We start from the raw sequence: 27897 nt of genomic DNA on the forward strand, positions 1-27897 counted from the left end.
GCAGTTTGTGATGATATAATGCATTTATCATAAATATGATGTATAGGATGTCTTAACTATGGTTTGTCAGGAAGAAATCATCAAGAAGCATTTCAGAACTTTTGTGTTTGGAATCATGGTAGGTTTTAAATTATGTATTTGACTTTTAATGGTAGAAACTATGCACTGCAGTGATGTCTGTTGTGCTTGTTGTAAGTTCATCTTGTTCATTGGCTGTTGACAGTCAAGTCTTGTGGCGCCCTAGTAGGCATGACGTGATTATATGGATGCAAGGTTTGGCATTTAGTATACATAGTAATTTTAAAATTTTACTTTTCATGTACCAACACATCATTCAAGTCGTATGTTGTGCATCTGGAGATTTAATGGAAATATCTTGTATGCATCTGGTAAAAGATGTTTATAATAACCTGTATGACTGTATATTGTCATTGATTCCTCTATGGGTTAATTTGGAATTATTTGTTTAACAATTTGTAGCACCTTTGTAATATTATTAAATATCTGATGATGGTAACATAGTTTACCGAAACTGGTTATCCACAATAGTGTGTTTTATTGCGATCTTGGCTAAGAAGTATTGCTTCTCTTAAGATATAGGTATTCACTTTCAGGAGTTTCATTTTATGTACTTCCAGAAGAGTCTGGAACTATTGCTTTCTGTGATTTATTTGTACCTAATGGGTGCTTAACAAAATCTGTATTGTTGAAGAAGAGCGACTTACAACACACTGAAAGAAGTTTTGATCACTTGTGCCTTTTTAAGAAATATGCTGCATTCATCTGATTCTCTACAATACGCGACAGGTCAAGTCCATAGATAACTGTAAAGCTACCTTCTTCTCAGTAAATAAAACAAAATGTTACAAGATGAACTTTTATTGTTTCATTTCACTTCACTTCATAGTGTTACAAGCAAAAAGATGACATCAGTTGTTGAAGAATAAGAATACTAACTTATGGAATAAGTCTGTACATGTTGGCTGTTAAGAATATGCCATTAACTATGCATGGAAGAGAGATTTTAAGGCAGTCCTCAACCCGAATGCAGGTTTGAACATAACAGTGCTTTACAAGACATGGCCCTATTGGAGTTAGTATGCTGAAGGAAGGAAGGAAGGAAACATCCCGGCATTTGCCTGGAGTAATTTAGAGAAATCATGGAAAACTTAACATCTGGATGGCCAGACATAGGTTTCAACCATTGTCGTCCTGAATGCGAGTCCAGTTTCTAATCACTGCAGCACCTCACTCAGTGAGGTGGTATGCTCTCATCTTCTTCTGACATTTGAACTGGCTTACTCAGCCATTTATTGGGGGACCTAGACTTTAATGTTGACTCTGAACCATGGTGCAACTTGGCATTTTTCACGGTAATCAACAATTTCATTCGCCATGCAGAGACACGTCTCCAAGCACTTTGAAGTGTGAGAACAGTTTATTCAAATATTGTAAAACAAATGATAGTCTCACATCTTCATGTGAAGTTGAATTAATGGTATGGTACTCTCTCTTCTGTACTTACGAACTTATAGAAAAATGGCCAGTTATAATGAACTCTCACTGGGGTATTAACAACTATGAAGCTAGACTACACAAAGCTGATCACTGAAAATGGATATCATAAAGCAGAAGTACAAACCAGACCGCTAAAGCAAAAAGTGTCTTCAGGAAAAAGCAAAGAATTTAACATACCAATATAAATAGCTGTCAAATTTAAAAAAGAACTGGTAAAAGGGTTATGAACACAGTGTTGCTTCATATACTGAGAAGACTGAATTTGTCTGAGGCATGACTCTATAAAGACAGGCTGACAAGATAACAATGAAGTGCCACATATTGGCAGTGAGAGGAGAACTACTGTAACAAAATCAAAATCGCTTACTGTGGGATGAGGAGTGCTACAAACAATAACAGAGTGAGAAGCAGGGTGACAGTAAGAAGTAAGAACATATTTGCCTCATGGGAAAAAAAAAAAAAAAAAAAAAAAAAAAAAAAAAAAAAAAAAAAAAAAAAAAACCACCGGGGTGTGCTATGAAAAGAGTATAAAAGGAACTGGAACTACTGCCTATTAGTTTCAAATTGATAAGCAATGGGAATTATGAACTAGAATGAGTATTTAACTACAACTCCTTGCAGACTGTAACAACACTGCAGATTTAACAACCAAAGAGTGAAGAAAATATGAACTCCTTGTGAGGTATTATTGAGGCCAGCAATACACTTTCACATGACATTTTTATGTGATTATGGGCTTACTATATAAAACACTGTAACTCTAAAGAAATTTTTACTGCACTCTAAATAGCAGAAATAAAGCTTTTAATTACACCGACAGGCAAATTTGCTGCCATGCAGCTTATACTATTTTTACACTTATATGTGCTACATCCTTACAAAATTATACTTGTATTTTACTGTTACCAGAAAAATATAATAAGTGAATGTCGACATTAATGAAACAATAATCAGTATTAAACCCACAAACTGAATGCTCACCTTCACATTATTAGATACTGTGGGAGATAGTTCTGCCCCTGAAGATTCATTTACATTATTGGAAGGGTTGTTCTCTGAATTAATCTGAGTACGTTTTCCATAACTGGCAATGTGTCGGAACCAGCGACAAACATGAGGGAGGTTTTCTGGTGGCTCACTTTCTACTGCAGAAAATGTGATAAAATCTGACTGGCTTATCACAAACCCTTCCACGAAACTTTTATCTGAAAGGTGACAATTCAGCACTTCCAATCCCTCTTTTGTTTTGAGGTTGCCGAAATTTGGCAATCTGTCAGCCATTATTAGATAAAAATCTGTGTACTCGATTCAAAACTTCTGTAAGGAGTAAAAGTTTAGAAATAAGCTGTTTGATTGTTATTTTCATCTAAATCAGAAAGGCGTTTATAGAAATTTCACTCACACACACACACACACACACACACACACACACACACACACACAAAGAAGAAAAGAAAGCAAGAAAGAAATACCACGCTGAAACAAGCACCAAAAAAATAAAGAGTACACTGTTAGTTCTCTTTCTATCACAGAGCATTTATGAATACAGGGAGAGAAATATGATGAATTTAAATACATGTGATGTACAGGAAACTTCTTCAAACTGATTCCGCTTACAAGCAATACAAGCAAGCAACCTTTTAAAAAGGGGAGAGGGGACAAGCACTATGACAATAAGTTTGCAACCTTATAGATATCCTTAGTTGCAGAATTTGTTCACTGAAGATTTTGCAATGATGCATTATGTACTATTCAGCCATCACAGATTGTTAGCATAGCTGAGTTGTAGTCATATGGTGTACTTCTGCAGAAAGAAAAAATACTGTTGATTAAACTTTACCTGAGTAACAATATTACGCAACAAGTGTTCAGGACTAGCTCATTACCATGAATCTGAAACTGACACTGGTCACATCCAACTTGTCATCATCTACATTGCTAGTAACTGTCAACATTATTTTAGTCAGGGTGGAAACTTGAAAAGTATACCTTCTAAATACATGGTAATGTGTTAAAATCATGAGGCAGAAGCAACGTCTTATTGCAATTTCAGTAGAAGACCAATAGTACTGAATTTGTGTGTTTTGGTGCTCTGTGATGTATGCTGATATGATGGCTAAACATCCACATTGGGCTACCATCAGCATATGACAAAGAAACTATGGTTTCTGTATCACTCGCTACGCAGTATGCAATAGTACTGAATTTGTGTGTTTTGGTGCTCTGTGATGTATGCTGATATTATGGCTAAACATCCACATTGGGCTACCATCAGCATATGACAAAGAAACTATGGTTTCTGTATCAGTCGCTACGCAGTATGCATGATGCCAACTTGGATAAGGTTAGTGCCAGTCAAAGATTCCTAATGGTGGCTTAATCCAGAACACCAGTCAAAAAATAATTTGTACGCAGCTTAAAAGTGTTTTAAATGATGTAGTGTATGCAGAATATGGAAGCAGTGCAGTAAGATGCATCCAAAAGTTCACCTTCAGCCCTCTTCCTGACTCTAAGCAAATAAGAATACTAAAAACACTGGAAATATTTACAGTCCATTTACTCCATTATAAAGTTTATGGCTGACTCATGATTTTAAAACAGAAGCAGACTCAAAAAATATAATAATATCAGGAATAAAAGTAACATCCAGTACTTGTGATTTATCAGCACTCTGTCACAGCGAGATGCTAAGAACACAACCGTAAAAATCACTGATTGTCTCACTAGTGAAGGAATGGCTAACATACAAGTAGGTGAATTTTGAGAACAAATTGAAATATTTTCTATTTTTGATTTTCCTCAAACTTAGATGAATATATGATATTACAACATGTTGATGAGAATGAATGAATAAAAAAATGTGAACTTAAAATTAATTTTGTCGTAAATAGGTGCAGCATGTACTCATGTAAATGACTAGCAAGCAACGATAAAAGCTCTGACAAAATGTGTTAGGCCTAGTTCATTATTTGCAGTTCTTTGCATACTACAGTTCAGCACAGCAAGACCAGTGGAAAAAAGACATTCTGATTTATCTTACTTTACACATTGCAAAAAGTTATTGTATGCACAACATATAGCTAATTATGCCATCATAAAATAATTAAATAATTATTTAATTGCTTCTCACTAATATCCTGGATTTCTAATAATTTCATGAAGTTTTTTGTCAGTGTAGTTTGCTCAGCCTTCAAAAGCTGAAATAGAAGCTTGCTACCTGGATTGTATAAAATCAAGTTCTCGGATAAACACAATGCAATTCAGGAAAGAGTTTTGTTTCAGAATGAAATCAGACTACAGACACCTTGGCACTGCATTCTGAATAGGACATCAGTTGACCTGCAGGTCACCATCTTTTTCATACTGTGCGTTAGGTATCTCCATGTCAGCAACATTAATTTGCATAACTGAAGCCACTCGTTTTACTTTTAGACTGTTCTCATGAAGCTCAGACGTTGTTCCATTACATCCACCAAAGAAAACCTTGGTAGTTTTAAAGATTAAATTCTGTACCTATATGTGATAATTCATCATGTTGTAAAGAGATAGAGGGTTGGCCAGTACTTACCTCAGCTCAGTACAGCCGACAGATACACAAAACAGAACAGAAAATTTACGTATCCTAGCTTTGGAGAACTTTGTTCCTTCGTCAGGGAGGAGAGTGGGGGGAAAAAAGGGGAAGAAGGGAAAAATGGATTCAGTTACTCACAACCCAGGTTATGAAGTAACGGGGGAAAGGTAAACCTTGCTGCTGTTGCTTCATAACCTGGGTTGTGAGTAACTGAATCCACTTTCCTTTCTTCCCCTCTCTCTCTCCCCTGACGAAGGAACAAAGTTCCAAAAGCTAGGATACGTAAATTTTCTGTTCTGTTTTGTGAATCTATCGGCTGTACTGAGCTGAGGTAAGTACTGGCCAGCCCCTCTATCTCTTTGTTAGAATTTTTTTCATATCTTTATATGAGATTTTCCATTAATCATTTAATTCATCATATTGATCACTCAACTGCAAAAGTGACATTTATTCAGATAAATGGGATAAAAATAAGTACTTTGCAAAGGCACCTCAGCGTTCCTAAAGAAGCTTGTAATCATAATGGCATCTACGGTCGTGCTTCATATGTTCCTGATACTGGATGCATTCTTAGCTTCACGACCTCAACAGATGCCCACTAGTTTTACTGCAGAGTCTGGAACAGGGGTGTCCAAACCAGTGGGCAACATGCAGCCCAAAGTAATTATCAAATTGGCTCAAGAAGTGAGTATGTATCACTGTATCACATGATTAGTGGAGGGGGGGGGGCTGTTTATGTCAAATTATCATAAACTGAATATTTTCAATACAAAACCGTGGCCACACAATACTATTCCCTCACTGGTACATTGTGACCCCCCCCCCCCCCCCAAAAAAAAACAACTGTTAAGTCTATTATGTGCAGCTCAAAAATCAAAAACAATCATCTTCTTCTAATATGGCCCAGATAATCTAAAAGGCTGGAGATTCCCTTGTCTAAATGATGACTATAAAAATGTCTTTGTGACTGAAGTATGTCTGAATGTGTCAATTCTTGCATGTCTTAGAACAACTGTAATATTCAAAACCAAAAGTTAAGGAAAAAAATTGATTTGTACCAGAATAAGAATGTATACATGCCAGTTACATCTGAAACATTGCACTGTATGGTGTGGAGACCTGGAAATTGAGGAAGGAAGATGAAAGAAGATTGGAGGCATCAGAGATGTGGATATGGAGGGGAATGGAAAAAATTGAAGGGGAAGACCGAGAAAGGAACGAAGGAGTATTAAGAAGAGATGGAGAAGAAAGAAACATGCTGAACGTCATTAGAAAGACAAAACAGGACTGGATTGGACATTGTTTGAGGAGGGACTCTTTATTGAAGGAAGGAATAGAAGGAATGGTGAAGAGAAAAAGGAAAAGAGGAAAAAGAAGATATCAAATGCTGCACAATATCCAAGGAGGCAAATATTCAGAAATGAAAAGACTGGCTATGGACAGACAAAAGTGGAAGAGGCTTAACCCATGATAAGACCCGCCTTAAGGCAGAATACCTACTACTACTACTACTACTACTACTACTACTACTACACAAAAACATAACATATAGTTGGCAGGAATTTTTAATTTTTTTTAAACCAATGTGACAGTTCTTTTCAATAATAAGATTGGATTAAGATAACAAATGAAGACAGACAGAAATTATGCTTGCACGAATAATTGGCATACTATTTCTGTGCATTAAAATAAGACACACAATATAGTGCATTCACTGGTTAGGAGTAGCAAGATATTCTTAGGGGGCAGTTAATGTGTGTTGTACTTGCTCAGTTGAGGTAGTTACTCTTTTACTGTTTAAGATGTGGTCATTTCCAACTTGATAGGATGCTACCTGCTGCACTATAGTGCTAAGATATGCTGAAGGAAGGGCAAACCTTCCACATTTGCTGTTTCTTTATGATTGTGACTGCTGTGAAAATGTCGTTAAATATTAAGACCTAATACTGATTTGATACCAGTAGGTGATTTGATCATCATACCTGCAGTTCAGCTTACAGCGTGTCACAAAAACTATACCAAAACAAGACAGTAACCATGATTTTGTTTAATCTACTGAAGAATAAATTATAGCTTAGAAATCAGACCACTGATGACCAAAAAAGACAGTTTTACCAATGTACACGTCATTTCTGTGCTCACACAAACAATAACAGGACTCATTTAAAATTAACTGTTACACAGGAATTCAGAATCAGAGACCAGACATATCTGTCAGTGCTCCATGTTGTGTTAATATTTCATGAAAGGTACATGGTCATTGCCATGTCCACAAAATATCTGACATGTCACAGTGCCAACACACTAAATGGTTCAATGCTAGATATCTGACTTCCCAAGTTTACTTTGGCAAATTTCCAAACATTCATCACTGTTTTTGCAATATGCCTCATTCATGTAAGAAAAGAAATCCTTTATGAGTACTTTGGTCTGATGCTTGAGAGGGCCTGATGGCCTAATATGATTAGAGTAAATAAATACATACAAACATTTAGAACATTAATTTGCATTTATTCCAAGTTGGAAATTTCATTAATGAGTGCTTTATTATGTGGAAAGCTCCACAGATAGGATAATCAACGACAAGCTACTAAATCAAATTCGGGAAAAAATAAATTTATGCCACAACTTGACTAAAAGAAGGGATCAGTCAATGTGACACATTCTGAGGCCTCAAGAGATCATCAGTTAGGTAACAGAATTGGAGGTGGGAGAGGGGGGGGGGGTTGTGCAGATGAAGAGGAAGGAATGACAGGTGTAAAAACTGTAGAGGGAGACCAGTGCTTAACTATAGTAAGCAGTGCTAATGGAAGTAGGTTGGACCAGTCACACATGGATAAAGAGACTGCTACAGTATAGACTAGAGTGGATGATTGTATCAAACCTGTCTCTGGATTGAAGACAACAACAACACTTAAGCTTCTGACTACCACACAAGACTAAAGCTTCCTGTTGTTGATCTCAGGTGGATAAGAATACACAAATTCATAAGTATAAATTTAGCATTTATTTCCAATTGTGCCACTTCATTCAATGGTTCCAAAAGTGTGCGTGTGTGTGTGTGTGTGTGTGTGTGTGTGTGTGTGTGTGTGTGTGTGTTTGGCAGAGATTCGTGAAAATAACACATCCTCCAGTACTTATATGATTGCTGTTAGTCATTTACAGAGTGCCATAAATCAGCATACAGGCATTGACAATTCTAAAACAATATGCCTTTTCAAATAATGGTAAAACAAGACCAGGCCTATTTTAAAAGTTTGTATTGTGTCCATTGTGTATAAAACAAAAAAGACAACGAACTAATAAATGTCATAAGAGAGAACAGTACCAACAAATATACTGCTATCTGTAAAAATCTCAAGAAAACACACAACAGTATTCAAATAGATCGGGGAATCTTACTACAAAATTTAAAAAATATCTAACTAAGGAATAAAATTCATTACTGAAAGCTTATGTTGTTTGCCATATACATATAAGAATTTTCTGTGTCATCATTCATTATGTAAGAACTTACAATAACTCATTATGAGCCTGCCTTTCAACTTTTCTCTTCACTTTCCAGCCATGAATTCCAACTATGTACTGCTTCAGAGTATTTGTCATTTATTTTTGTTTTGTTTTGGACACTGGAATTTCTGAATTTCTTGGCTTCTGTAGTACTTTTGTGTCTTCCTCATATTTCTAGAATGTTTTTAAAATTATTTCTCATGATGTAGTTTTATTAATTTTTTCTCTTCCTTTCTTGTTTTCACGTATCATCATATACTAGATGAAGTGGTTCCATTTATTGTGACATCTGCATGTCTTGACACAGAAGCTTCCTGTGACACCCCAGAGCTACCCATGACTTTTTCATTTCTGAGTCCAACTCCTTTCCTTCAGTATCTCTAGCAATGTACTGCGCCTGCACGCAACTTGCATCTTTCTGAAGTCTCCATGAGATTTGCATTCAGTATTATCTATCTTTGGACAGACAGAGAAACTTACTCAATTCTTTTCCCAGCTTTCAGTTACATTTGTTGATTTTCACAGTTATGGGAGGTGGCACTGCTTTTCTACATGTCATGTCTTTCAAAACATAAAATTGCCCAGTAGGAAACTAATGATTTCAAGAAATAACATGGTTTTTCCGAAACAGCACTTTTTTGTTGTTTTACAATTTCCAGTGAGAAACTTATGACCTATTCCTAAAAAGACTTAAGAACAATAAGCAGCAATTTTTGTCAGAATGATGTATATGATAACTATAATGAAATATTTTTGCAGTCCAAAAGCTAACTAAAGCACCCTCCACTATAAAGCATGATGCAGGAAACAATGAACAGATTATGATAAACAGATCTGGTACTCCACATTTAATTTGACAATTGAGCACACACCATTCCAACATAAAGATGCGTGTATACACACTCATTTACAATGAACATTTCTGTGGCAACTTTAGAACACTGTACTAAGCAAACATATCTCAAACCACGACAATACATGTAGACATAAAAGAAAGATAAATGCCTAAGACATAGAACATACATATAAAATGTGTTCAAAGATCCCCTGATACTGATACAGGGAAGGCATATAGTATTAACCATTACAGTACCTTCAACTAAGTTTTTGGTTCACAGATATGCCACACTATCTTGTTGCAGGACCCATTTCTAGCTGCCCAAAACCTACTAGATTGAGAAATGTTTGTATACAGCTACTATAGTAATAAAATTATCTTTTCAATCATGAGTACTCACAGGCATTAAGTACAAATTAAGCTGCCTAGAAATTACATAATATTGGAAGGGAACTACATGACAACCTTAAGTTTGAAATGAAAGTAACAAGTGGACTTCTGAGATAATTGTGCCTGACATGGGCAATGACTGGCTACAAAAGATGAACAAAAAGAAGGGATTATACACATTTTAAATGTGTTTGGCACCAAAGGAAAGCAATGGAACCATTAATGACTATAGTTAGACCTACCCTTTCTTGGCACTTACAAACTTGCTAATGGGGCTCAGTTAACAGTCAACACTAACTAAATGTGTGCAAGAAAAAGAGCCCATTCATGTGTGTATCTGGTGAATCAATATTTCATCTCTTAAAGAAACAGATGTGAATAAGTAAATCTACACTAGTATTCAGCAATTCATACTCGAGTGCTGACATTAGGTTCATCAAACCAAATTCATGATACACTCATACTTAAAGCCACTACAGCTCATCCACAAGATATGAGCTTTGTGGATTGTCTGCACAGATTCAGGCTGGACATGGGGGAGGAGGGGAGATGAGAGCTTGACGACTTCCAACAAAATGAAACTTTCGGCAGGTCATATAAATTTGTGTCACATTACACATCAATCTATACTGTGAATTTATCTTACAACACTTCTTGTGCTGAAAGATGCAACACTAATTTCTAATGCTAAGTGATGGGAGTGGCTGGTTCCGCAACAGATTTGAAACAGCAAATGCAGTGAAATATTAAAGTGATGAAGCACTGCGGCATGGAATAACACTTTTAAGCCTCCAATCACTGCTAATAAGTTTTCATTCACAAAAATGGAAGAAAATCCTCTTCCGATGGCAACACTGATTCACACACACACACACACACACACACACACACACACACAAATCTTATCTCAAATAAATGTCCCCCACCCCCTCCCTCATGAGTAGATTAGCAAATGACTGGGACTTACTGTACTAGTCCCCCACTTCATTCAAATTCTAATAGTACTGTACTGTATAACGAGAAAAAAATACAACAACAAAATGCAATACTGTAATTGTAGTAGTTTCTGTCTGATACATTTGTAATTCAGTAAATGTCAATACTACCCACAATATGTACCAAGTTCATATTTATATGACAACATACAATAACTGCCAAATACAATTTAATAAATGTAAGCACATTAGAAAAACCAAGGTATGGTATACCAGCAAATACTTGGTTATTGCCAGTGTCCCACGATTACTCTTCTGACAATGAATAAAAGGTCTTCCTATTACACATAAGATATTTGTTCTTTTTAGATCCCCTACTATATATATAAAATGAGGATAACGGAATGTGGTCAAATTAAATCGGGTGATGCTGAGAGAATTAGATTAGGAAATGAGACACTTAAAGTAGTAAAGGAGTTTTGCTATTTAGGAAGTAAAATAACTGATGATGGTCGAAGTAGAGAGGATATAAAATGTAGACTGGCAATGGCAAGGAAATCGTTTCTGAAGAAGAGAAATTTGTTAACATCGAGTATACATTTAAGTGTCAGGAAGTCATTTCTGAAAGTATTTGTATGGAGTGTAGCCATGTATGGAAGTGAAACGTGGACGATAAATAGTTTGGACAAGAAGAGAATAGAAGCTTTCGAAATGTGGTGCTACAGAAGAATGCTGAAGATTACATGGGTAGATCACATAATTAATGAGGAGGTATTGAATAGAATTGGGGAGAAGAGGAGTTTGTGGCACAAATTAACAAAAAGAAGGGACTGGTTGGTAGGACATGTTTTGAGGCATCAAGGGATCACAAATTTAGCATTGGAGGGCAGCGTGGAGGGTAAAAATCGTAGAGGGAGACCAAGAGATGAATACACTAAGCAGATTCAGAAGGATGTAGGTTGCAGTAAGTACTGGGAGATGAAGAAGCTTGCACAGGATGGAGTAGCATGGAGAGCTGTATCAAACCAGTCTCAGGACTGAAGACCACAACAACAACAACAACAACAACAACAACTATATTTTTACTACCTACCTCTCCATACATAAGATTTTTGGTATCTGCTATCAAAATATTTAATCACTTGACCAGTACATTAAATGACTGACAGACACACCCCTCCCCCCCTTCCACCCAACAGACATTGTTGAAGTGTAGTGGCTTGAATGTCTCAACAATACAGATATCTGTCCCATAGGTGAAACCACATTTGAGGGGTATCTTTGGAGAGGCCATGAGCAAATGTGGTTCCTGAAAAGGGTCGAGCAGCCTTTTCAGTAGTTGCTCTGTAAAGAATCTGAATGACTAACTGATCTGGCCTTGTAACATTAGCCAACAAGGCCTTGCTCTGCTACCACTGTGAACAGCTGAAAACGAAGGGGGAAACTAAGGGTCAATATTTTTTCTGGAGGGCATACAGTGTTTCTGTTGGTTCAATGATGCTCCCATCCTTTTGGATAAAATAGTTCCCCATTCAGTCTCTGGGTGGGAACTACTCAGGAGGATACCATCACCAGAACCATGGAAAGTCACACGGCTTAAACCGGTAGGGTTCTTAGAGAATTTAAAAATGGAGATGGATAGGGTGAAGTTAGTAGTGGGAAATAGTGAACTTTGGTGGTACGAAGAAAAGAACTTTTAGTCAGGTGAATACAGTTATAAATAAAAAATAAAATAGGTGTAATTCAGGAGCATGTTAGGTTTACCATATGTCTGGGATTAGTCCAAATACTCATGGTTTTTTAATGCTGTCCAAAGTTGCAAAAATGTCTGGGGTTTGAGAATTTTATGACTGGTGAGGATTTTTCAAAATTTTTGACCTATCCGTTCAATATTGCATTTTTAAACATTCTCTCTCAGCTGACCTAGGAGAAAGCACTGACGACGAAAGGGAGGCATGGCTACTGGCTCCACTGCAATATGTCACTTAGTGATTTGACGACAAAAGGAACTTGTCTACACATCTTTGATCATTTTATCTCTGTTCGTTTTTCGTCTCATTGTTTTGCAATGGGCAAAAGAAAGTGTGCAATTAATGTTAACCCGCAACAGAAATACAAATTTCAACTTGTGTAATGGCGATAGCAATGAACATGTTTATCATACACTATTATCCTGCAGAATTTTCTTTCGAACATAAGGGAAAGGGTTATATTAAAGACCACATGAAAAAACTAGTGCTATTAATGCTACTGAAACATAAGAAGTTTTCTTAAAGCCGAAGGTGGGAATAACAGTGATCTGGACTGTGCTGCTAAAGAGGCTAAATTTTCACACCACATTGCTAGACATGAACTCAGTTTCTAAACATAAGATGCACATCTAAACTGGTTAAAAGGTTATATGATCAAAAATTTTAATCTGATAACATAGGCAGTTATTGTTATGTCTAATGAAAAATAAAACTGAACAAAAAGTTTTATGTTTCAGTTAAGATTTTTTAGTAATTTCAAAAATATGTACTGCATTGGACCCATGGTTGGCGACAACGTGTCTAATAACGAATAAGAAAATAGGAATGCAGGCAAATTACTATGGACAGCATAATGAATATACTATTGTAGCCAAAACACACACAAAGTCAGCACCAACCACAGTAGAAATCAAAAGAATGTATACTGAGGTGGCAAAAGTCATGGGATAGAGATATGCACACATACAGATGGGGATACTATCACATACATAAGGTTTCAAAGGGTAGTGGATTGGCAGAGCTGTCATTTGTAATCAGGTGATTCATGGGAAAATGTTTCCAAACTGGTTATGGCCGCACAACATGGCCGAATCTGAACGCAGAGTGACAACTGATACGAGTGCCTTTGCTAACAGCATGACATCACTTTCAGCACCTCTCCTGGTCTCATGACCATATACTGGGTGGATCCTACACTGGAAAACTGTGGCCTGGTCATGTGTTCCAGTCAGTTGGTAATAACTGATGGTAGGGTTTGAGTGTGGTGCAGACACCACGAAGCCATGGACCCAAAATGTCAAGGCACTGTGCAAGCTGGTGGTAGCTCCATAATGGTTGGGGTTGCGTTTACAATGAATGGACTGGGCCTCCTGAATGTTCAGCCACTTGCAGACAATATGTGGCCATTCATGGACTTCATGTTCCCAAACAATGTTGGAATTTTTATGGATGACAAAGCACCGTGTCACCAGGTAACAATTGATCGCTATTAGTTTGGAGAACATTCTGGACAATTCAAGTGAATGGCTTGGCAACCCAGATCGCCCAACACGAATCCCATCGAACACAGATCAGTTTGTGTACAAAATCCTTCAACCCTTTAGCAATTATGGACAGCTATAGAGGCAGCAAGGCTCAATATTTCTACAGGGGACTTCCAATTTGTTGAGTCCATGAGCTGCTGCACTATGGCGGGCAAACGAGGTCCATCATGATATTAGGTGGTGTCGAATGACTTCAGTCATCTCACAAGGGGAGGCCTCGACATTGGGATGACAGTTTTACTTCAGATTTTCTACAACTTTAGTAGTCCATTACAGCAACATAATATGCAAGTAGTAAGGTGCACTACTCAGGCAATTCTGAGAAAATCACAAGAGAAGTTTTACCCTTCTATTACGTAACTGATGTATCTATGAGAAGGTGCCAGCCATAAGAGGTCATTGTGGTTACGGGGAAAGCGATCACGTTATCTAAGAGGGTCGTGGACGAGGTGACGGTTCAAATCCCGCTAACACTTATTTTTTAATCTATATGTTTTCATCGTTGGTCACATTATTTAATTTATATGACATTTGAGAGGTAATGTAAAGAAAAAAACCATGTGCATTTTCATGAGGTAGTTGTGATTTTCATATGTTATTTTGCTATTTACTATTTGTAATTAAATCCCCCCCCCCCCCCCCCCTGCCTCGAACTTGCCGTTGGAGGGGAGGCTTGGGTGCCTCAGCGATACAGACGTACCGTACGTGCAACCACAACGTAGGGGTATCTGTTGAGAGGCCTGACAAACATGTGGTTCCTGAAGAGGGGCAGCAGCCTTTTCAGTAGTTGCAGGGGCAACAGTCTGGATGATCGACTGAGCTGGCCTTGTAACACTAACCAAAACGGCCTTTCTGTGCTGGTACTGTGAACAGCTGAAAGCAAGGGGAAACTACAGCTGTAATTTTTCCTGAGGGCATGCAGCTTTACTGTATGGTTAAATGATGATGGCGTCCTCTTGGGTAAAATATTCTGGAGGTAAAATAGTCCCCCATTTGGATCTCTGGGTGGGGACTACTCAGGAGGATGTTGTTATCAGGAGAAAGAAAACTGGTATTCTACATATCAGGGAGTGGAGTGTCAGATCCCTTAATTGGGCAGATAGGTTAGATAATTTAAAAAGGGAAATGGATAGGTTAAAGATAGATATAATGGGAATTAGTGAAGTTCGCTGGCAGGAGGAACAAGACTTCTGGTCAGGTGAACACAGGGTTATAAATACAAAATCAAATAGAGGTAATGCAGGAGTAGGTTTAATAATGAATAAAAAAAATAGGAGTGCGGGTAAGCTACTACAAACAGCATAGTGAACACTTCATTGTGGCCAAGATAGATATGAAGCCCACACCTACGACAGTATTACAAATTTATATGCCAACTAGACCCACAGATGAGGAAGAGATTGATGAAATGTATGCTGAGACAAAAGAAATTATTCAGATAGTGAAGGGAGACGAAAATTTAATAGTCATGGGTGACTGGAATTCAATAATAGGAAAAGGAAGAGAAGGAAACGTAGTAGGTGAATATGGAATGGGGGTAAGAAATGAAAGAGTAAGCTGCCTGGTAGAATTTAGCACAGAGCATAAATTAATCATAGCTACAAAGTAATCATAGCTAACACTTGGTTCAAGAATCATGACAGAAGATTGTAAACATGGAAGAGGCATGGAGATACTAGAAGGTTTCAGATAGATTTTATTATGGTAAGACAGAGATTTAGGAACCAGGTTTTAAATTGTAAGACATTTACAGGGGCAGATGTGGACCCTGACCACAATCTATTGGTCACAAATTGCAGATTAAAACTGAAGAAACTGCAAAAAGGTAGGAATTGAAGGAGAGGGGACCTGGATAAACTGAAAGAACCAGAGGTTGTAGAATGTTTCAGACAGAGCATTAGGGAACGACTGACAAAAATGGGGGCAAGAAATACAGTAGAAGAAGAATGAGTAGCTTTGAGAGATGAAATAGTGAAGGCAGCAGAAGATCAAGTAGGTAAAAAGACGAGGGCTAGTAGAAATCCTTGGGTAACGGAAGATATATTGAATTTAATTGATGAAAGGAGAAAATATAAAAATGCAGTAAATGAAGCAGGCAAAAAGGAATACAAACGTCTCAAAAATGAGATCAACAGGAAGTGCAAAATGGCTAAGCAGGGATGGCTGGGGGACAAATGTAAGGATGTAGAGGCATATCTCACTAGGGGTAAGATAGATACTGCCTACAGGAAAATTAAAGTCATCTTTGGAGAAAAGAGAACCACTTGCATGAATATCAAGAGCTCAGATGGAAACCCAGTTCTAAGCAAAGATGGGAAAGCAGGGAGGTCGAAGGAGTATATAGAGGGTCTATACGAGGGCGATGTTCTTAAGGACAATATTATAGAAATGGAAGAGATGTAGATGAAGATGAAATGGGAGATATGATACTGCGTGAAGTGTTTGACAGAGCACTGAAAGACCTAAGCCAAAACAAGGCCCCTGGAGTAGACAACATTCCATTAGAACTACTGATAGCCTCTACCATCTGGTGAGCAAGATGTACGAGACAGGTGAAATACCGTCAGACTTCACGAAGAATATAATAATTCCAATCCCAAAGAAAGCAGGTGTTGATAGATGTGAAAATTACTGAACTATCAGTTTAATAAGCCATGGCTGCAAAATACTAACACGAATTCTTTACAGATGAATGGAAAAACTGGTAGATGCCGACCTCGGGGAAGATAAGTTTGGATTCTGTAGAAATGTTGGAACACGTGAGGCTATGCTGACCATACGCCTTATCTTAGAAAATAGATTAACGAAAGGCAAACCTACGTTACTAGCATTTGTTGACTTAGAGAAAGCTTTTGACAATGTTGACTGGAATACTCTCCTTCAAATTATGAAGGTGGCAGGGGACAAATACAGAGAGCAAAAAGCTATTTACAATTTGTACAGAAACCAGATGGCAGTTAGAAGAGTCGAGGGGCATGAAAGGGAAAAAGTGGTTGGGAAGCGAGCGAGACAGGGTTGTAGCCTATCCCTGATGTTATTCAACCTGTATATTGAGCAAGCAGTAAAGGAAACAAAAGAAAAATTCAGAGTAGGAATTAAAATCCTTGGAGAAGAAATAAAAACTTTGAGGGTCGCCGATGACATTGTAATTCCGTCAGAGACAGCAATGGACCTGGAAGAGCAGCTGAATGAAATGGGCAGTGTCTTGAAAGGAGGATATAAGATGAACATCAACGAAAGCAAAACGAAGATAATGGAATGAAGTCGAATTAAATCAGGTGATGCTGCAGGAATTAGATTAGGAAATGAGATGCTTAAAGTAGTAAATTAGTTTTGCTATTTGGGAAGTAAAATAACTGATGATGGTCGAAGTAGAGAGGATATAAAATGTAGACTGGCAATGTCAAGGAAAGTGTTTCTGAAGAAGAGAAATTTGTTAACATCGAGTATCGATTTAAGTGTAAGGAAGTCTTTTCTGAAAGTATTTGTATGGAGTGTGGCCATGTATGGAAGTGAAACATGGACGATAAATAGTTTGGACAAGAAGAGAATAGAAGCTTTCGAAATGTGGTGCTACAGAAGAATGCTGAAGATTAGATAGGTATTGAATAGAATTAGGGAGAAGAGAAATTTGTGGCACACCTTGACTAGAAGAAGGGATTGGTTGGTAGGACATGTTCTGAGGCATCAAGGGATCACAAATTTTGTATCGGAGGGCAGCATGGAGAATAAAACTGGAAGAGGGAGACCAAGAGATGAATACACTAAGCAAATTCAGAAGGATGTAGGTTGCAGTAGGTACTGGAAGATGAAGAAGCTTGCAGAGGATAGAGTAGCATGGAGAGCTGCACTAAACCAGTCTCTGGACTGAAGACCACAATAACAACAATAAAATTTTCAAGTATGAGGGACATGCTTGGGAAGCCCAACTCAAATCTCGATACATAATAATGTGAATTATGTCATTCACAATCAGTAATACAGTACATCACAATGTGCCAGACCCCAAGAGAAATGTACAGTTACTCGTCGGATGTGTTCTCGACATCACATGCTGCAGGATGGTATTAGTCATACAGACATGGAAAACATAAATGGATACTTCATGCAAACAGACTTTATTTTCATTGTATTTCCTCTCAAACGTCGTATAAATTAAATAATACGACCAGTGATAAAGAAAAGATTAATAATATGTCTGAGTGAGAGTTGAACTGTTGCCTCATACATGTTCGTCTTACGAAGGTTGAACACTAGTCACTTGACCACCATGAACTCTAGTGTCCAACACCTAACCAGCCACAAATAGACAAGTAAAAATTCTGTTGCAATTTTTTCGGAAATTCCAGAGTCATGCACATTACTACTTGTGCATTATGTTGTTTTAATGGCCTACTACAGGTGTACAAAGTCTGAAAAAACCTGTTATCCCAATGTCGGGGCTTCCCCGTGTCAGTGTACAATGAGCTAAAAGGAATTATTCATGTAGTTAAGAGAGAGAGGAAAATTTATTTGTGATGGAAGACTGAAATTCAATAGCAGAAAATGGAAGAAAAGAAGGAATAAAGAGGAACCCACATTATAGAATTTTGCACAGAGCCTAATTTATTCAGTATTGACAGTTGGTTTAAGAATCATGTAAGGATGTTGTATACATGTAAGACAAACTGGGAAGTTTCAGATTGATAATACAAAGGTACAGCAGAGATTGTGAAACTACAATTTAAATCGTAAGACATTTCCAGGAGCAGATTTGTATTCTGACCATAATTTATTGATTACGAACTGTAGATTAAAAGTTAAGAAATTGTAAAATGGTAGACAATTAAGGAGGTGAGACCTGGATGAGTTAAAAGAATCAGAGGTTATTGAGAGTTTCGAACGGAGCATTAACTAACATTTGACAGTAGCACTAGAAGGGAATAGAGTAAGAGACAAATGGTTAACTTAAGAGAGATGAAATAGCAGAGGTACCATAGCATCAATTCGATAAAAGAGGTGAGACGCAGTAGAACCATGCCCCTGGAGTTGTTGACATTCCCTCAGAATTATTGAGATCTTTGGGGGAAACAGCCATGACAAACCATTCCACCTTGTGTGCAAGATATGACACAGGTAAAATACCCTCAAAAATTCGGGAAGAATGTAGTAATTCACATTACAAATAAACCAGGTGCTGATAGGTGAGAGTATTACTGATCTATCAGTTTAATAAGTCATGGTTGCAAAATACTGAGAAATTATTTACAGAAGAATGGGAAAAATTCTAGAAGCTGACCTCCAGGAAGATAAGTTTGGATTTCAAAGAAATGTTGGCAATATTGACACTATATATTTTAGAAGGTACATTCAAGAAAGACAGATCATCATCTAGGCCTATAGCATTTGTAGATTTACAGAAATCTGACAATATTGATTAGATTATGTACACAAACTTAAATTTTTAAGACAGCAGGGATACAATACGAAGAAAAGGGTTTGTGGGAAGGAATGTAACAAAATACTATTTTTATTTGTTCTGTGATAATGTGGGCACAGTAGGATTATTATTCCTTGGAATGTGACAAAAAAAAGAATATTTGTTACTAGACGGTTATTGTAATTCACGTTTCAGTGTGTGCACAATAAGAAAATAAAATAAAAATACCTAAGTTAAACTGAGTTCTTAATGAACATTTTGTTGTTGTCTACAGTCCTGAGACTGGTTTGATGCAGCTCTCCATGCTACCCTATCCTGTGCAAGCTTCTCCATCTCCCAGTACTTACTACAACCTACATCCTTCTGAATCTGCTTATTGTATTCATCTCTTGGTCTCTCTCTACGATTTTTACCCTCCACACTGCCCTCCAATGCTAAATTTGTGATCCCTTGATGCCTCAAAACATGTCCTACCAACTGGTCCCTTCTTTTTGTCAAGTTGTGCCACAAACTCCTCTTCTCCCCAATTCTATTCAATACCTCCTCATTAGTTACGTGATCTACCCATGTAATCTTCAGCATTCTTCTGTAGCACCACATTCCAAAAGCTTCTATTCTCTTTCTGTCCAAACTATTTATCGTCCATGTTTCACTTCCATACTCCCGGGACCTTGTTTCGACTCAGGTCTTTCAGTGCTCTGTCAAACTCTTCACGCAGTATCGTATCTCCCATTTCATCTCCATCTACATCCTCTTCCATTTCCATAATATTGTCCTCAAGTACATCGCCCTTGTATAGACCCTCTATATACTCCTTCCACCTTTCTGCTTTCCCTTCTTTGCTTAGAACTGGGTTTCCACCTGAGCTCTTGATATTCATACAAGTGGCTCTCTTTTCTCCAAAGGTCTCTTTAATTTTCCTGTAAGCAGTACCTATATGAACATAGTGTGCAACAAATTGGTAACTCCGATGTCACTGGCAAGACAATAGTATTTCCAATGTAATTTGCAATTTTTTTTTTAACTCGAACTTGTCACCCACAGTGTTAGAAAAATACGCAATATGTCAACAATAGTGGAAATGAAGGGAACAATCTAGAATGTCAGCTGGAAACTGATAAGGTTAGCATTAACCTGCCACTGATTTGCACAGAGAAGCCAGACATCTGGTTTTGTCAAGCCAAAGCGCAATTTACAATTGCTGGTATAGCTATGGAGGTGACTAAAGTAAACCATTTTCTTGCTCAGATGCAGCAAAATTTGTTGAAAATGTATGGGATATTGCTAGAAGTGACAAGAACAATAAACATCCCACAAACAAAAGAAACACCATTCATACATACGGACCTCAGTAACTTGGCACGTGTTTTTAAGAGTTGACCCAGTGAAAAAGACAGAATCTCAATATGAAGGCCAGATGAAGTAAAACCTTTTGGACTTAGAGTGGCAGACCAGATAAACAATATTGAGACTAATTGATTAAAACCTGAGGAATGAGAATGATAAATGGACTGAAGGCATTCCAGTTGAACCGTTAGCCCTGGACAAATAATCAGACTTAACAGAGGGTGACAAACCAAGAGGAACAACAAGATCATCTTGTGAAACTCAATTTCCAGCAAGGTTACTTAAAGTCCTGAACTGAAAATGCTACTGAGAAGGCAGTCATGTGGGAACATGACACAGTACTATCAGTAGATGTAAGTGTTTGTAAAGTGTATACCACAATAATGTTGGCATAATAGCATTGTTATTCCTTGGAATTTATCAAAAATAGAAAGTTGTTACTTTATGGTTATTATAAATCACATTTCAGTGTATGCACGATAAGAAAATAAATGGAAAAATCTAAATTAAACTGTTCTTAATGAATGTAGATTGCAACAGGTCATTTATAACTTATACAGAAATCATACTGCACTTATAACAGTTGAAAGACTTGAAAGGAAAGCAGTAATTGAGAAGAGAGTAAGACAAAGTTGAAGCACACCCTTGATGATGGCCAATCTGTGCAATAAGCAAGCAGTAAAGGAAACCATGCATAAACTAAGGAAGAAGTTAAGTTCAGATAAAATGAATAAAGATCTTGAGGTTTGCCGATGACATTGTAATTCTGTCAGAGACAACAAAAAGCTTGGAAGACCAGATGATAGGAGTAGACTGTGTCAAAAGAGGTGGGTCAATGGAAGTGTCTGATTCCACCTGTCAGCCGCGGAGTTTTGAATTGGTTGTGTTTGTAGATGTCGTCTTGTTGTGATTGATGGCATCCTGTGTGTATGTGTTTTGGGGATGGCCGGCCAAAATTTGGTAAGTAATTGTGTTTTTGGGTCTATTTTTCTTGAGTTCTAATGTTTCATGTATTTATTGTGTAGTGAATGTGTTTTAATTTACATAGGGATGCTTGAGTTTTTAATTTCTGAGGTGCTGTGGTTTAGGTTTTGTTTTTCGTAGTTGTAGGTGTTGGTTTTTTTGTATCAGTAATAATAATTGACCTATATACGTCAAGGGAAATGACCGATTCCATTTTCATATTTTTATATGTAGGTATAGGTGTTTTGGTACTGTCAGTTGTGGTCAAGAGAAATGTCTGACTGCAATTTCCATAGTTTTTGGCTGTAGGCATTGATGTGTTGGTATCTTCAGTGGCTGTTGACCTATATAGGTCAAGAGAAGTGTCCGATTCCCGTTGATTTTGTAATTATTTATACATATTTTCGTGTTTATTGCCGTGTGTCTGTAGTGACATAGGTGCCATATTGGAGATGCTCGGAATAGCCTATACCGCCATACTGATGTAGGGGTCAAAGCAGACAGGTGGAATCCGACACTTACGTATTTCCAGAGAGGTTATAAGATGAGCATCAACAATTTTAGTGTATGCACGATAAGAAAATAAATGGAAAAATCTAAATTAAACTGTTCTTAATGAATGTAGATTGCAACAGGTCATTTATAACTTATACAGAAATCATACTGCACTTATAACAGTTGAAAGACTTGAAAGGAAAGCAGTAATTGAGAAGAGAGTAAGACAAAGTTGAAGCACACCCTTGATGATGGCCAATCTGTGCAATAAGCAAGCAGTAAAGGAAACCATGCATAAACTAAGGAAGAAGTTAAGTTCAGATAAAATGAATAAAGATCTTGAGGTTTGCCGATGACATTTTAATGCTCGGAATAGCCTATACCGCCATACTGATGTAGGGGTCAAAGCAGACAGGTGGAATCCGACACTTACGTATTTCCAGAGAGGTTATAAGATGAGCATCAACAACAGCAAATCAAAAGTAAAAGAATGTAGCAGTCGAATTAAATTGGACAATGCTGAGGGAATTATATTATATTTATCTTATTAGGACACCTAAACAAGTGATGATGCCCGAAGCAGAGCAAGTGTAAAATGCAGACTGGCCACAGCGTGGGAAGCACTTCTGAAAAAGAGGCTTTTGTTAAAATTGGATATAAATTTAAATCTTGGGAAGTTGTTTTTTTTTTTTTTTTTTTTTTTTTTTTTTTTTTTTTTTTTTTTTTTGAAAGTTTCTTAACTTAGACAATTAGCATTTCAGCCCAAAAATTATAGAAGCTTTGGAAATGTTATGCTACAGAAGAATATTGAGGACTGATGACAATGTGGAAATACGGAAGCGTCCGATCCCGCCCGTCTGCTTTGACCCATGACGTCACAAATATGGCGGAAACAAAAACAAACACACACACTCTCCACAAGAAGCCTAATGACACTAACGGGACAAGCGCGGGAAATGGGGTGTTTTGGGTGGGCGGGGCAAACTAAATATAAACATATTTAGACGCCTTGCGTAGCTACAACGTTTAAGTGAAGACAGCCATGCATGAATACCCACCCACCTACCCAGGGGTCGTAACCCCAGCAACCCATAGAAGATAAAGATGCATCAGTCGCTGATTAGTGTTTTCTGTCTTTAAAAAAAAAAAAAAAATCTCACGGGATAGAATGAACAGATCAGAAAGATAAATGTAATACACTAAAACAGAAATTGGAGGAAACAGATAATTAAAATAAGTAATAAGCGTTTTTAAATTTTTTAAAAAATCTCACGAGATAGAACGAACAGAACAGAAAAGTAAATAAAATAAGATAAAACAGAACTGGAGACAGCCACACTCAAACCAAACTCCGCACCGTCATGACGTCACACACAACAGCCTTACGTCACGGGTCAAAGCCGATGCGTGGGATCGGACACTTCTGTCGACCCGACAATGTGTGGGGTGTAACAATAGCAGAGCAAGACCGAGGGATGAAAACATTTAACAGGTTCAAATGGTTCTTTGGAGATGTAGAGGCTTGGACAAGATAGACAAGCAAGTACAGCTGTGTTAAATAAGTCTTCAGATGGAAGACCACAATACTTGTACATAGGAATGCATTTGTAAATGTGCAGCACACAGCCGTATTCCAAATACAAATGAAGCTTACTACTTGTTAACTTACTCATTAGAATATGTCTTACCACCCCCCCCCCCCATTTTTTTTTTTACAGTTTCTGTTCATTACTATGATTTTCCTTGCTGTATTTCTATTCAGTTTTGAATGTATGAAAGTATCTTTACTAATATTCTGAACTGTTCTTCCTTCTACTATCCAGTGTGTAGTCCTTCCATTCCCATACAGTACAAATCTTTGAGTTACAGGGACAGACTTTCACTATAAATGTTTCTTCCTCAAAAGAAATTTTATAAAATGTACAAATTATTTTAAAGTTTTTGAGCCAATATTTATTTCTTTATAAGCCACGAGCATGAAATACCTACTAAATGATAGAAGCAGCTAATCATGTAGCTTTGTCCCTACTTTTTATAATCATGTTGCAAACTAATAATGCTAGTTCACTTAATCACTTGTGAGAAGATCCATCTCAAAACAAATATGTATTCTGAAAAATTTACAAGTCATGACATGTAGCTTATCCCCCATACACCCACTCATGTAACTTTAGGTTTCATAGACACTTCCCAATTAAACATTTCATAAATTGAATATTTCATAGTTTTTACTAAAGCATTTATAAAGGAATATGCAATATCCAAAGTTTATAAAACATGTATGTAATACAAGTAGTAATAGTACTACAATGAACTGTCAGGCTATTTATTATTCATCCATACAACATTACAGTTACCATTTGATGTTAGTACTAAATAATATTCTGCGAGGGCATAACAGCAAATGAATACTAGCCTATACAAAAATACAAATAGTGACTGCCTAAAATGTCAGCGGTTTTTAATTTGTTGACAGACCAGGAAGCACTGTATAAAAATATATGTGTACTGTGCCTCAGGGTAAAACGTCAGAATAATGAACATTAAGCTACAGAGGGATGTGAAGTTAAGAATAGCGTAACATAACTAACATGTTTTGTGGGAATTCTTGGCCGTCTTTCTGAATATCGAAAAGCTCTAGTTTCGTTTGAAATGTCAGATTCAGGGAATGATGACGAAAATGAAACAAAGCAATGAACTAACGTACTAGATGAATAACATGAAATGGGCTACGATAGATAACAAATGATGCCGATGGACATCAACACTCACATTACAACAGAAATAACTAATAAGGCACCATTACAAAGGAACGGAACATTTGCAAGCACTTGCAGAGCAGTGAGGCGTACACATATTAACCTCTTTAGGAACTATTCGCCCTACGCAGAACGATTTTAGGTTACTCTTAACAACGCTGATCTAACGTAAGAAACGAAAATTCAATGGCTATACGCAAGTTACATGCAGCACGACGAACACAACACGTTAACGTAAGTAACATAGCCCTGTCACGAAAGCGCGAAACAGCACTCAACCTTTACACATTGAAATTATATGAAGCACAAGATGCAGGAAACATTCACATCACATATGCAAGCTGTGTTATAGGGTATTCGAAAGAGTGCTAAATATCCGCTAGCGGGCCAACAAAGCATGGCCTACCAACCGCTGCAAAATTCCTGAACAGTACACGTGCTATGGATTTACTGTGTCTAATTACAGCTGACATCGTATAGTCTATAGTTTTCGGATATAACAATAACGTTGCCTTATTTCATGCCTTTTCACTGTTTTGGAGCTCGGATTCTCCGACCACGTTGTCACTCATTTTTTTGTATGTACACAAATTCACAGATACACACACGCGTACAGTTATCACTCTTCGTCATTCACGCAATGTAGTCTTGCCAACATAGGAGCTGAGGCAAGCAGTTTACATCACTCAACGCAGAAAATTCTTGCGTCAGCTTGTTCTCTCGGTCGATCAGTAACGCCATATTTAACTCGATATCAGGAATAACTTCGTGTTCCGGAATAAACATATTTGATCCAAAAACTGATCTAAGTGTCGTTCAAGAAACCATTTTTATGTTTTTTTTATACCGGTACCGGTAACTTAAGACAACCATAAGTTGGAGGTATCGAAACAAAATTTTGGTCTTGTGGGCGTACGCAAATGGTTGCTAAATAGTTTCGCACATCGATATGTATAAGCATTTTTTCCGTGTGGAACTAGGCACTGTTATTTGCCTTTCTAAAACTAGTGAAAGCTGTGTTTCAGGGTATAGTTTATGTTATTAAACTAATTCAAAAATTAGCATAAAGTTCAACCACGAAAAATGCTCATTGTCATGTCAACATAGCATAACTGGACCAAAATTTTGGAATGCTGAGAGGCTTCGGCCTCATATTCCTGGATAGTTTCACGGAACGTTTCTCTGCGCTTTTATGCGTTTTAATACAGGGTTCCTTTCAGCATGAGAACGCCAAAACAATATAGAGTTTATTTAAAAATATACCTCCACATTTCGGCACTTGGGAAAGTGACTCGACTGTTAATGTATCCAGAAAAAATGTAAAGCAAACGCTTTTGTGTTAACCTTACCCTATGCGTACCGGTACTTATTTGTTGTTATATGTGTCAAAGTACATAAATGTGCTGAAGCATATAGATAAACTGTCAAAACTTCACTGACCTATAAATTCGTTTTATATAAGCAGCACATCCAGCTGTAGCACGAAAAAGAAGAGAACGAACGGAAAAAGGCGAATATGTTTCTCTTTAAACGATTCTAACAGAAAAGTGGGGAATCAACTGCCTCAACCCTCATTCCGCCTTCCTCACTGAAAATTTTGGCATGCAAACATGTCACGCTCTTTCAACACACTTAAAATTCCGATCCAAATCGCGCCCTCCCCTATACATGTTTGCCGGTCTGGTAGGATCCAGACCCCTCACCCCCTCCTCAAACCTCAGCATGGTCTTCACTCATCTGTATTTTTCATTTCAACTTCCCCCTGTCCTTTCGGCTCCCATTGCTATTGTCTTCATCCACCTCTCCTTCACTGCCCTTCCTCTCATCACCATCACTGTCGCCTCTGTCTCTCCCACTGGTACTCTCTTCCATCGTCACTGTCTCTCTGCTAGTCTCTACCAGCAAAAAAAAAAAAAAAAAAAAAAAAAAAAAAAAAAAAAAAAAAAAAAGTGAAGCCCATATATGCTTGCATGCCAAAATTTTTGTGAGCAAGGCGGAATGAGGTTTGAAGGAGCCGCCTCTCCACTTATCGAGTCTCTTAAAGAGGATCATGTTCACTTTTTGTACTCCTACAGGAACATTTTTCCTCTGGTTCCCTTCTTTTTCTTGGTACATCAGGGTGTGCTGCGTATGTAAGACGCATTATAGAGGTCAATAATGTTTTGACAGTTATATATGTAGAGACATTTATATACTTTGAAACGTATAAACAAGTAAGTACACATAGTATAAGGTTAACACAAAATCGTTTGTCTTATATCTGTTTATATACTTTGCTAACATCACCATAGCTGGGGGGGGGGGGGAGGCGGGGGGGGGGGCTGATAGGGGTGGCACTATGGGGCAATGGTCTGTGTTAAAGTACCAACGCTCTGTCCTAACAGATACCATCAACTAAGATAAAATGCTAAGTAAATTACTTGTTTATAATATGATATAATGAAAAAATTACTACAAGCGTAGTGACATCTAAGTACCTACGAATTAACTGCAATTTGTTACAATAAAATATACTAATTCTTTATTTTACCCATAGCTGGGTATTTTAACTAAGTTTTGGGAGCTTTGTCCATATTGTGATCTATGGTACAGGAAATCCCCTTTTAAACTAAAGTGAGTGAATTAGAGGTAATTTGTCTGTGATATTGGTTAGTGTAATGTAGGTACAGTGTCTCAGTCAGTTAGCGACACAGTTGTTTATTTATTGCTGCGAAATGAAGATTGAGTGATTTTTTGATGGATATACGGGCTTTCTTTAGCAAAAACTGAAGAGTTGAAAAGGAAAATCATCTCGAAGAACGTTATTCCTCAAAACAAGTGGAAGCACGAGATATGATTGCTTCTCCCAGTCCTATGG

The 27897-nt window shown here is 37.4% G+C and overlaps 1 protein-coding gene across 4 annotated transcripts in view; it reads right to left on the reverse strand.

Annotated features, from left to right (window-relative positions):
- Positions 1-25719, reverse strand: part of LOC126188233 (threonine--tRNA ligase 1, cytoplasmic) — a 161670-nt gene extending 135951 nt beyond the window's left edge. Inside the window, exons 1-2 of one of the 4 annotated variants that reach the window (XM_049929787.1) lie at positions 25565-25710; positions 2500-2835 (exon numbers count right to left, since the gene is read on the reverse strand). In XM_049929787.1, the coding sequence (XP_049785744.1) occupies positions 2500-2799 (300 nt within the window). In that variant the 5' untranslated portion in view covers positions 2800-2835; positions 25565-25710. Of the gene's footprint in view, positions 1-2499; positions 2836-25450 lie in introns of all 4 variants that reach the window. The other 3 variants (XM_049929786.1, XM_049929789.1, XM_049929788.1) reach the window with 3 other exon arrangements.
- Between the last annotated feature and the right edge of the window lie 2178 nt (positions 25720-27897).

The sequence above is a fragment of the Schistocerca cancellata genome, chromosome 5 (genome assembly GCF_023864275.1).
Source record: "Schistocerca cancellata isolate TAMUIC-IGC-003103 chromosome 5, iqSchCanc2.1, whole genome shotgun sequence".
In the NCBI taxonomy this organism is placed as follows: domain Eukaryota; kingdom Metazoa; phylum Arthropoda; class Insecta; order Orthoptera; family Acrididae; genus Schistocerca; species Schistocerca cancellata.